At 47.2% G+C, this 12,054-nt stretch overlaps 2 protein-coding genes across 2 annotated transcripts in view; one reads left to right on the top strand and one right to left on the bottom strand.

Moving 5' to 3' along the window:
- Chd2 (chromodomain helicase DNA binding protein 2) overlaps positions 1 to 12,054 on the bottom strand; it is a 183,212-nt gene that overhangs the window by 18,791 nt on the left and 152,367 nt on the right. The window lies entirely within an intron of this gene.
- Positions 1 to 12,054, top strand: part of Rgma (repulsive guidance molecule BMP co-receptor a) — a 39,409-nt gene that overhangs the window by 9,225 nt on the left and 18,130 nt on the right. Inside the window, exon 2 of the mRNA XM_027956135.2 lies at positions 6,500 to 6,615. Within this exon, the coding sequence (XP_027811936.2) occupies positions 6,500 to 6,615 (116 nt within the window). The remainder of the gene's footprint in view (positions 1 to 6,499; positions 6,616 to 12,054) is intronic.

Raw genomic sequence — 12,054 nt, 5'->3', positions numbered from 1 at the left:
TGATTCAGTTTGTTAAAAATATTTCCAACATCCATCTCCAAAAGCCTTGCCAACTTTACAAAGGCCTATGTTAATTTGCAGTAATGGAGATGGGCTCTAAACTTGTACTTCTAGGACATAAATCCCTCAAAGCCCTTGTCACATTGTGCTGAACCCATTGTTCCTCAAGTCTGGATCCTCCACTACATTGCCTGGAGAGGTCCAGCACTGTCCACTGTTCATCTCAGAACCCCGCAAACCCAGCTCAGAGCCTTCCCTGGATCCTAGGACTCAATTCTTTTTAAATGAATAAAACAGAAGTGTGAGGGGGAAATATTACTGATTTGATAATACACACTTAAGACATGTCCAAGAGCAACTAAAATCTGCCAAGGTGTTTTAAATGCATATGAAAGAACTCAAATCAAGGATGAGATACTTCCTCAGTTTCTAAAGAGAGCTATCTGGAATATCAGGTTAATGAGTGTGTGTTTTAAACCATTCAAATGTTAAAATGAATTCTGTGTGTTTAATGAGTAGGGAGAAGGGTCTCTCCTAGTGAGTGAAGGAAACACCAAAGCAAACGAAATAATATGCACACAGAGAAAGAGAGAGCTTTCTTAGGGCAAAAGCTGAAATTAAAAAAAAGAAAAAAAGGTGAAGAGGTTCTTAATTGTCTAAAGCAATGACAGTTACAGTGACAGCAAGACTCACAAATGCTTTGGAAGCAGTAAAATAGGGAATAGAGAGAGGCCCTCTCCTAAATTGTCATGGAAACAAATATGGCAAGGGGGTTCTACAGCGATCTGTAGGATCTCCTGCAGGTAAGAGGGTAGTGATCATGTAGGATGGTAATGACATCCTTCTGGCCAAACTATGTCATTGTCTTTCCACATGGTACATTGTGCCTCTTGTCCACAAAAGGAGCCTAACCACCTAAGGGTCATTTTTCATGGCCACTTTGAATATATACTAAAAGAGTAGTATTGGTCAGCATGCTTTAAACTTCCAGTTAGCTGGGTGAACACAACACACTTTCTAACAAGAGGCTATGAAACTGGACTACTTGATAGACATGGTAGACAGAGCCTTAGAGAGAGGACAGAGAAACTCAAGAATAAATTATGTTTAGACTTTCAAAGTTCCACCCCAAAGGTCACTTACAATAGTTAGTAGCTACAGAATGTGGGAGGGAAATGCCACAGATCAGAATTATCCTTAAAGACTGGAAGCAAAAAAAAAAAAAAAAAAATACAATAAACAGGTACTTTTCTGGATGAATTATAAACAGTGGGCATCCTGAGGATTGCTTGTGCATCCAGACTTAGTTTAAATTTATTATATATTACGTGAAGGAGAGAAAGCTCAAATAGTTCCAGTCCTACAGATGAAAAGTTCTGCAGAAATAGCCAGGACAAGTTTATGAATTCACAGGAAAATCCATATGAAACTTTTACAGGTGCAAGCCTAAATTAAATCATTTTCAAGAACACAACCCAAATTCCAAGAAAATGGGCTTTGTTCGGTCTGTGTTTATAGCCACAAAAGACAACTTTGGGGTCTTTGCAAAATGTATGTTTGCCAGAGGTCACACAGGACCAAGTGCTCAAAAAATGCTAAAATGCCATCAGAACTGGCATTGGAAACCAAGCCAAAAATAATATTCTACGCAGGCTATATCCAGACCTGGCAGTTTTATTACATTTGCCTGCAGAAAAAAAAAAAAAATATCTCAGAACTGTAGAAGGGTGAGCAATGTAATCAGCCAGAGAAAGTTTTTCATGAGAGCAGGGCTGCTTTGTTCCTTGAGGGCTTTAGTGTGGAAAGATGAAGCCAGAAAGGTGATATGATCAGAGGCCATAAAACCTTGGAGGTTATGGAGAGCATGAACGGAGACTGGCTCATCAAATCTGAGATGACCAGACCCCAGGGTAGCTCTTGAAGTTTAAAAGAGAAACTTGAGAGATAAATTTTAAAAGATTGATTCCTGCTCAGAGTTGTACAGTGAAGCAACTCAGTTTCTCATAACATGGTGAAGGCAAATAGTTTTCAAAATGCTCAAGCAGTTTACCAAATGCATAGCCAAGAACTGGCTCTTAATGATGGATTGAGAGACATTAGCAGCACATCCATGTATTTCTGAGGTTGGCAAAAATATCAATATTGGACCATTAGCTTCCCCCATATAACCCAGAATTCTGTTAGCATTAGTAAGAGAAATCTAAATCAAAACTGGTTTCAGCCAAACAAAGAATTTCAAGCCCCATAGCTGGAAAGGTACTGGGGGTAGCTCCAAACAGCCAAGGAAGACCTACATGGAGTGTCACATTCTGAAGAGTGGCTTAGGAAATACTGATGCAGGGCTGGAGATGCAGTTCAGTGGTAGAGTTCTGGCTTAGAACGGGTAAGGCCTTGGGTTCCATCTGCAACACCACCTACTCACACAAAAATACTGATGCACAGGCTGTACCCCTGGAGACTCATATTTAGCTGCTTTGAAGTGGAGCCAAAACATATGTGTTTTTAAATCCCCTACAGTGTCTCCCCAAAGAAGCAACCTTCCCTATCTAGAGGCCTTAGGTAAGGCCCCCAGTGCTTCTCCGTCTACCACGCTGTTGCTCTCTCCTTCTCCAGCTTCACCTCTTTCTCCTACACTCAGACCCCAGCCTTTGCAGATCCTCAAATGAGCCACATATTCATTCAAGTTGAATTTGTTCCTTCTACCCTGAATCCTTTTCCTGTTCCCCCTCCCTGCACCCTAGGCTGGGCTGGAGGCCTGGGCACCTGTGTTCTGTGTCTCCTCTGTCAGTCTGCCTTGACTTTAAGCCCACTGCAGACACTATCGTTGAACAGAATGGCCCATTTAGCACACCTAGCGTGAGGGTTGAAAACTCGGCTTTGCATTTATTAGTAATTCGGTGAGTACTTCAGCTCATTCAGCCTCAGTTTCCTAATCTGTACAGTGAGGATGATTGATCATCAAACATCCCTTAGCCAAAAATGTCTAGAAATGGAAACCAGCACCTGACACAATGTGAGAGTGTATCCAAATGTTAGTCATTATTACTAAAAAAACAAATCCTTTGAGACATCTAGAAATAGGCCACCATCTTTTTGGTAAAGATCATTCAACTTCTCAACTCACCTTTTCTGGTCATCCTTGGTCTCTTATCTGTTTCTACCAACTGTTCAAACATAGGAGCTGTATTAGAATCAGCTTTCCGTTACTATAACAAAAGACCTGAGATAATTAACTTGTAAAGACAAAAGACTTATTGTGGCTCACAATTTTGAAGTTTCCAGTCCAAAACTGGGTCGACCCATTCTTGAAGGGTCTTTGGCCCTCTACTGGACATGCTGGATGGCACTTGCAAAGCCAACTATTCACCTGAGATCCAGGAAGCAAAAGAAGAAGAAGAAGGGGCTAGGGTCCTACAATCCACTTCAAGGGCATGCCCCCAATAACCCTCAGGACTTCCAGTAAGACACTATCTCCTAAAGTTTCCACTCCCTCCCAATTGTGCCAGCCTGGGAACCAGGCTTTTAATACATAAACCTGTAGCAGACACTTAACCTCACACTACAGTGGGGTATTTCTTCATCCCTCAGGGACTAGCATGCAGTAGGTCCTGAATGTAACTGATGGCTCAGGTTTTGGAAACACTGAAACCTAGAAGCAGGCAAAGCGAGAGTCCCTGTCCACCACCACCCCAGGGAGGGCTTCAGCCTCCTGTCAAACCCCCGTCCTTCTTTTAGAAGCCTGCTTCCCAAGCTGCTCCCCCACCAGGTGGGGAGTAAGAGGAGTGGGGGAGGGCTCAGCAGTGGAGCCTCCACAGCCAAGGCTGGGGAAGGGGAACTGGAACCATGCATGAAAAGATCTCAGCCCGAGGCCTAGACCACAGCGTAGACAGTCTCTCTGCCCCTAAGTGGGCAAACTTGATGGGACTATTTGTTCGCAAGTAGCTCTACAGTGCGTTAAGTGAGTTTTAAAGGTACATGGAGTGCAGAGTTCCAAAATCCAACCCTTCAAGAATTTCTTATTTCTGTATGGAGTTAGAGGAGTCATCAATAATTTGATAAATTAGTTGAAGTCGACATACTCCTGTACTGCCCCATTTGAGGCTGGATTTCTCTTGACAGTTTAAACAGTGTAATGGACAAATGCCCATCTTGGGCATGTCCAAATTCAGCCTTTTTTCCTCATGAGGAAAAAAGCCCTTTCTCAATTTATTTGCTTATGCCATAAGATTTCCGTCTCCTCCTCAAATGGCAGCCAGTTCCCTAGCAGGGATGCTGAGGAAGTCCCAGGGCCCACTGTCCCATCCCAAGTTAAATTCAGTTGAAGTCTTGAGGTGAGGGTTTAGCCTGACCTTTTCGGATGAAGAAACTGAGGTAGAGATTAAAAGTTCTGCTGCCAAAGTCCACTCTTGGGCAAGGGCAGCACAACAAGGATCTGCTTCAGGATTTTCAGAAGGCTGAATCGCCTCTAAAGGACCCTAAGCCATGGTCTCTGACCTGAAGATGCCACCCGAAGATGTCAGGGCAGTGATGGTGGTTCATTACTGTCTGGGCTCCTGGGAATGCTAATGGATCTCTTCTCTCATTCAAAGGCTAAGGCTGTAGAACTAGCTCAGGAAAGGCAGATTCCAGCAAATGGTGTTAATTGCTGGACCTCAGGGTTGGAAAGGTCACCCAGTGCCTCTGGCTGTCTGGCTGTATGCCTGCCTCAGTGTGCCGGGGTTGCTACTGGAATGTACTGGGTGCTGTGATTACACCCAGCACAATAAGCTGCTGGGTCTAGCCTCAAGGGCTGGCCATGATTGAAAGGAATACCATTTGAGACCTGGATTTTGAGATGATGAGCTCTTCCTGGACAAATTTTTAACATTTTACAAACAACATTTTGTAAAGGGTCCCTAAAAATGAATCCTGGTTTGGAGAAATGATAATTAGGTCCTGTTGGTCTAAGACTAAAATAGGGAAACTACAGGGGCATCCCAACTATCAAGGACAACAGTTGCCTCCATGAAGTTTTAGAACTGTGGGTACTGCATCTTCCTGCTGCCCCACTGCAGAGTGGGCTGAACAATTAGTCTTCTTTCTTCCCTGTTTAGGGAAGCCAGATTCAGAAGTTGCAATGCTGCTGAGGGTTGTGTCTTTGAGGACACAGGTCCTCCTTCCCTTTCCTCACAGCCTGCTCCTCCCCAGGATTCCCTCCTGGCAGCAGAGTACTAAATTGCAGACATAGCCCTGCAGCTTGTGTGGCCCACAGCAAGTGAGGGCTGTGATAGTGCTTAAGAGAAACATCTAAATTGGATAAAAACCCAGATTTTTTTCCCCCCAAAGAACCAGATGGGCAGGGTTGGGAGTAAGGTAAGGCGGGTAGAGGGAGGAACTGGTTTGACTAAAAACACTTGTTCTGGCCTATTTGTGTTTCATCCAAAAGATGTTTCTCAGGGGAAGTTGCCAGTCCCTTGAATATCACAACAGAAGAGTTGCAGGAGGAGACATTTTGCTCCCAGAAAAATAAGCAACCGAGTTAAAGGGAGGTCACCACCCCGAAGCCCTCCCAAGATCCGCCTTGGGAGCCTTTCTGTCACTGCCAGTCGTTTCTGCCCTGTGCTCCACATCCCTGCGCATCCACATCTCCCCTGGGGTGGCAGCTGTGCCCTGGAAGGCACGGCAGGCCTGCAGGCCCGCAGGCCCCTGTTCGGGGGTGCAGGCAGGGCAAGTTCTCAGAAAGCAAGGAGTTGCTTACAGGAGATGCTTGAGGCGACACGAGCCCAGTCCAGATGGGTGGCCCGGGGCCCCAGCGGGCTGTATAGACTCGAGGTGCGTCAGTGGCCGAGATCCTGCAGACGGACCATCCCCACCTAGACCCGAACGACTGGGAAGCAGATTTTCCAGCCTGCTGCTCTGGGGACACATCAGAGAGAGAGCAATAAACCAAGGGGTGTCAGTGGCGTCTTCGGGATGGCAGTCTCGTTGGAAAGAAGGGCTGGGGCTTGTCTCCAAACTGTTTCTACTTGGACTAGATATTTATGTGAAGGTTTAAGGGGGCGCGCTGCCCTCCTTGTGTCCTACGGGGTCTGGTCGCCCCAGGAGGGGTGCTGGGCGTTTCCTGCGTGGGCAGCAGTGGGTATGGAAACCACGCAAAAGTCCCAGAGCTCCGCACGCCCTGAGTTCACCGACGCGGGTTTCCGAGGTTCCAGCCGCAAGCGCAGCCATCGGGCCGCCCCCGCCGCCTCCCCAGGCCTCTGGGCTCGCGCGGGCGGTACTGAAATTGGAGCGCGGGAGGGCGGAGCGGGCGGCGGCGGGGCGCGGGGCCGCCGCGGCATTGGAGGGGAACCGAGTGATGGATGGCGAGGGAGGGGCGCAGGGGAGCGGCGAAGGGGGGCTCCGGGCCCCGCGGCCGAAGTGGACCGAGCCTCCCGGCTCGCTGCTCCCGCTGGCGGAGCGAGGCTGCCTTTTTTCCGCAGCGTGATTTATTTTTTTCTTTTCTTCTAAACTCTTCTTCCAGGGAGAGGCTAGTGGTAACAGGCCGAGCTGGATGGATGGGTATGGGGAGAGGGGCAGGACGCTCAGCCCTGGGATTCTGGCCGACCCTCGCCTTCCTTCTCTGCAGCTTCCCCGCAGGTAAGGCACTGCCCCCTGGCCGGAGAACCCGCTTCCCGGGCCTCCCCTCAACACAGGGTCACTTGTCCTACAGGGTTTGAGCAAGTCGGGGTTCAAGTTCGCCAGCCCTCCTTGGGCCCCCGCCTCCCATTTCCACGGGTCTTTGTTTCTCCCGTGCCCCACGGAGGGCACGATGGATGCCAGTGGACATCCAGGGGGGACCCCGCCCGAGCTGCGAAGGCAAGAATCGGGCGACGAGATCTCGGGGTGCCTGCCCTCTCTCCTTCCGAGAAAGAGGGTGCCCGGGATGCGCCTCTTCGAGGCTCCAGAAGAGACGGAGAAGAGGGGGCACCAACTGGGTGTTATGGGCACTTTCTCCAGCTCCTCGCCTGCCAGTTTGCAAACCTGCCTGGTGCTCAGAGATGCAGCCCAGGGCGCCCCGAAGGTTGCACCCCAGGCCCCGACCGGCCCCTCCCCTGGGACCCCCGTCCAGCCCGCAAGTGCTTGCCCACGCGGGGAAGCCCACCGACCCGGTTCAGATGAGCTCGTATTCCTGTTTGATAACATTCCGCGTCGCCCCCTGTTTGTTTTTATTGTGTCAGAAAGGGAGAGAATTTTAGAATTAAAGCTGAAAAAGCCCATCTGTTTCCAATGAATCCCCCATAGTTTTTCACAATGTTTTTGGCAGATCGTTGCTTTCAAATTCCTCGGAGCCCGGACCTCTTGTTTTTGTTGGGGGAAGGGAGACCAACTCCACAGAGAAGCATTTGTTCCTTCCCAAACGCTCCGGTTTCTTTACTTTTTTTTTTCCTTTTGTGGGGGGAGGGGGAAGGCACGAAACTTAAATCCCCGGTCTGTTTTCTTTGTAATGTTTCGTAAAACTTTATTTCATTTTTGCCATATGTTGCTCACAGCCTGGAAACGCCAGTTAAACCCTTCATACCCATTTTTCTCCTGCTAAAAATACAAATAAACACAATGTCACGGGCCAAATGGTCCTTCTTGCAAGGCGGGATCTCCCGGCCATTTCCATTGTGTTGCGGGGGTTCAGAGGTGTCTTTTTGCAAAAAAAATTCCAGCCTGTTTCTCACCTCAGTCAGATGCAGATCTGCAGCCCCTGCGCACAGCTGAGATCTGCATGATCAGACTTGAGTTAGAGTATTGGGTTGTTTTGATTTGCTCCTCAGCCAGCAGGGTTTCAAGGAATAGACAGAACTGGGCAGTCTTGGCTTGGCCTGGCTGCGAGTTGGGGCTCCCGGTGGGCGGACCACGTAGGCAGCGAGTAGTACTTGGTGGGGGGCGATCAGTTTACCCTTGTGTCCCGGTCCTACTACAAGGACCCCCAGCGCCTGCCCAGCCAAGTTGGCCCAAGTACTCAGCAGCTGTGAGTCCAGGAGCCTCCCAGGGAGCCGGGACCTGCTCCAGAGCTTCGACCTGCTCCAAGGGACGTTCCTGGCCACGGACAAGATGAGGGAGGTGCCGGTGTACCCTAGACAGCTCTCAGCCCCATTGCACCCGCTGAATATCAAAACCTCCATTGAGGGTCATCCCCAGATCCCCATTCCTTGAAAATGCAGTTTCTCCATCTACTTAAAAGAGTCCAATTGAAATGTTGATTCCCTTCCCAAGAATTAAAGAAATAAAGTGAAAATCACCCTCTTTTTAAAAAGAATACACACACACCCCTTTCTGAGGAGTTTGCAGTTTGTGTTCATCTTGGTTTGGTCTAGATAAAGATTCAGTCCACTGGAAGTTTTATCAGATGGGTTGATAAATGGCTTTTGTCCCTTGGCTGCCATGGGGGATGTGATCTCAGCTCAGTGCTGAAATTGAGAAGGGGGGCTCAAGGGCCCTTAAAACAACACCTTCCTGCTCTTAAAGCTGCAGCACTTTTTTAACTTCTTAGGAGAGAAGAGGAGTTAAGGAGGAACTGGCAGAAGATCTCGAGGTAGGAAGAGCAGCAAGGGCTGAGTAGTAGTGTTTATGTTGTTTCTCAATCCATTTCTTTGTCTTAAAAACTTTTATTTGAAAGTATTCCGGCATAGTCTGAGGAATGATGGTGGGTTATATAATAATTCACAGCCTAAATTCCATCACTTTTGTTTCCAAGAAACCCATTTCTTTTTGGCTTCAAAACTGGTAACCAAAACCCATCAGATGGAACAGATAGCTGCTCTACTACCATGCCAACTGGCTAACCTTTCTCCTTGACAGTTGCATGTGGTCAAGATTGCCCACCTTAAGGAAAACTGAGCTTCCCATACCCCATAACTAAATCAGCCAAAGGCTCCAGAACTTGTGTGTTCAAGAAACCTGGGTCTAAAGACAGTTTCCTAAGTAAGGGATGAAATGGGTACTTTCCACAACAAAGAGACGAACTGTCACATCCTTTGATTGGTTGGTCCAGGAAAGGGCTTTGGCATAATGTCAGAAAACCTGGACTTCTAGTGGAGAGTGGGGAGTTAAAAATAAATAAATAAAAAGCCCTGGCAAGTGCAAGAGGAGGCCCAGAGACACATTCTGGGACCCTGTGTGCCACAGCTTCTCCCACTGAAGACAGGTGGAAACTGGCTGAGCAGCCTTGTGAAAGCATAGGTTTGTTCAAAGCTGGCCAGCTTGAATGGCTGCCAGGAGTAAGCCCACAGGAGTGCAAATTAAATTGGACATAGTTCTGTGCAGAAAGATGCCTATGCTCTGCTAGACTGAGAGTGTTTGTTTTGAGTGTTTACATTTACTTACTCATGTGTATGGCCAGCCTCCTGTAGCCCTGCCTCAGTGACAGCCTCTGACCAAGGCCTTCAGGCAGACATAGCCTAGTGAAGATAAAGGGGCTCTGCCATGTCACACGAAATGGAAGACCATCAGCTTGGATGATGCTGTGGGACAGAGCAGAGTGGCCACATCTACCCAAGAGGGGGAGGCCAGAAAAAAACTCAGAAGAGCCTTCCACAAATAGCCTCTTCCAGACACAGTTAATAGATAGTTTTTAAGCTTTGAGGCCATCATGACTTATCAAGCAAGAGAAATCCATTCTTCTAAGAGAAATCCACCCAAGGCATGTTTTGGACAAGTTTCTTGTTAACTACACGTGGATGCTGTACTCTAGCTGTTTTTTTCAAAGTATGGTCCCTGGACCAAAAGCATCCATCTCGCCTGGGAACCTGTTAGAAATGCAAGTTCAGGGCCCACCCAAACCTACTGAAGCAGATACTCTGGGGTAGGGGGCAACAATCTGCACTCCCAGGAAATATGGTACATGTTCACGTTTAAAGACCACTGGTTCTAAGAATTATTGCACTGTAGCTTTTCTTTATTCCTTATTTCTTTCCCTTACACTTTTATACAGCAGCTATTTTTAAAATGTTTAAATGTTAAATGTTATTCAGTGGGTAAACTGATTCTTGGGAGACCAAAGCCCTCTGTAATGTCCAAGCACATCTGTGTTGCTCTAGAGATAAGAATATTTCTGTTAAAACTGCAGTTTAAAATGTGCAAGCAAGGTAGCCTCCTGTGGCCCTGACTAATTACCACATTATTACTCTCTCACAGTTGGACTTTGTGTAGCAAAAGGAGAGTGTCTTAGTCCAACTGAGCTGCTGTAACAAAATATCATTGACTAAGAGTCTTGTGACAACAGAAATTTATTGCTCACAGTTCAACAGACTGGAATGTTCAAAATTAAGGTGCCAAGTGTTGTCTGGTAAGAGCCCACCTCCTGACTCATAGATGTCTCCCTTCCCTCTGTTATCCCAGGGTGGAAGGGGTAGAAGACTCTCTAGGGTCCCTTTTATAAGACTACCAGTCCCATTTATGAGGGCTTTATTCCCATGACTTAATTACCTCTGAAACCCCCTTAACTCCTAATACCAGTACATTTGGAGTTAGGTTTTAACATATGAATGGGGGATACAATCACTTAGTCCATAGAAGAGAGAACAAGGGACATTCAGTTACAAAAGCCAGATGGCCACAGAGCCAGCTCATAGCCATTATGTCAAGGGGTGTCCAGGGCAGTGCCTTGGCTCCTAAGGAGAGGTAAATTTAAACTCCTATAGATGATTGGCCCTGTGGGCCCTGAGGGTGAGTTGGTGATAGAGGAAAGGGTCTCTGGTCTTCTGGTTTGGAAAAGGGAGACCTTTCTGCAAGGTTAGAGAAATTTCTGGTAGTTGCACCAGCACTCAAAGGAGGGGATTGCAGGAGAGTTGGGAACACAAGATGGGGGGATCCAGGGGCACAGATAAGGTCTTTCTGTGAGATGGGGAAATATGGAAGAATAAGTGGGTAGACGTGGGGACCAGTTTACATGTTGCCAGGGGGACTGTGATTCCTGCTAAGATCCTGTTCCTTGGTGAAATGTGTAAGGCCTCGTACTAGACAGAGTACCCCAGATTAGGGTTGAGTACCAATTAGGGGCCATGCTGTTTTGCTGCTGGGCTGAAATACAGCCTGCATGACTTCAAAGACCTGTTTCTTCCTGGATGACCAACTCATCCCAGTTTGCCAAGACTTTCCTAGTTTTAACTGGAAGCTAAGAATCCTGAGAATACATCCCCAGTCCCAGGCGAACCAGGATGGTTGGTCAACCTACTTTCCACCCCTCTTCGCCTGCGTGTCAGTACACCACTGTGAAGTCCCCGGTATCCGGGGCCACCATGCAGTCCAGTCACCTGGGGCTGGGGCTCTTCCTGCCTTTGCCCCTTGTCGCCTTGCTGTAACTGCTGCCACCATCTCTCTCCACCTCATTTGGCCAGGTGAATTAGTTTGGAGAGGAATGCCCACTACCCTGCCCACAGGATCAGTGCCTTGGGCTCCTGTCACCTTGGTTGTTGATGGCTCAGCTGCTCCTTGGCTTCATTGACTCATGGGTCTTGGGATTTTGTGTTCTTCTCAATCATCAGTTCTGTTTATAAGGGCAAGAACCTCATTTTCTGCTTCTCTCTATCCTTCCCCTCCCCTCCCAGGCATACCCAGCACAGTCTTGGGAACTATAGGGCCCTTGGATTTTTCATGCTCAGGCTGATTTTATGTGTTTGTTTGTTTTTGCTCAAAGGACAAAGACTACAATTTTGTTGTTTTTCCAGAATAATCTCACTTTTAAATCTAAATACCAAAAGCACAAATAAAAAAAAAAATAACCCACAGTCCAACATCTCACAAACCATCATTAATTAACATTTCACAAACTTTCTTTAAGACATAATACCTTTCACGTTGTTCTCTCCAAAGTATGATCATTTGAAGGAGAATAATAATTTTAAAAGCTCTTCTATTGATTGAGTGGTCACAATGTGCCAGGTACTCTGCTAGATGTTTTAAGCACATCCCCATAAAGATCATCATTCTCATTTTACGAATGAGGAAACAGAGGGTCAGAGAGTGCCTGATGTTACACATACAGCTTGTTACCTAGCTGAGCCAGAAGTAGAATCTGTACTCCTGTTTTTTCCCCATATACCAGAT

Source organism: Marmota flaviventris, chromosome 2 (assembly GCF_047511675.1).
Source record: "Marmota flaviventris isolate mMarFla1 chromosome 2, mMarFla1.hap1, whole genome shotgun sequence".
NCBI classification, from domain to species: Eukaryota; Metazoa; Chordata; class Mammalia; order Rodentia; family Sciuridae; genus Marmota; species Marmota flaviventris.
The sequence above is the reverse complement of the archived record's forward strand: the minus strand, read 5'-3'. Positions and strand labels throughout refer to the sequence as shown.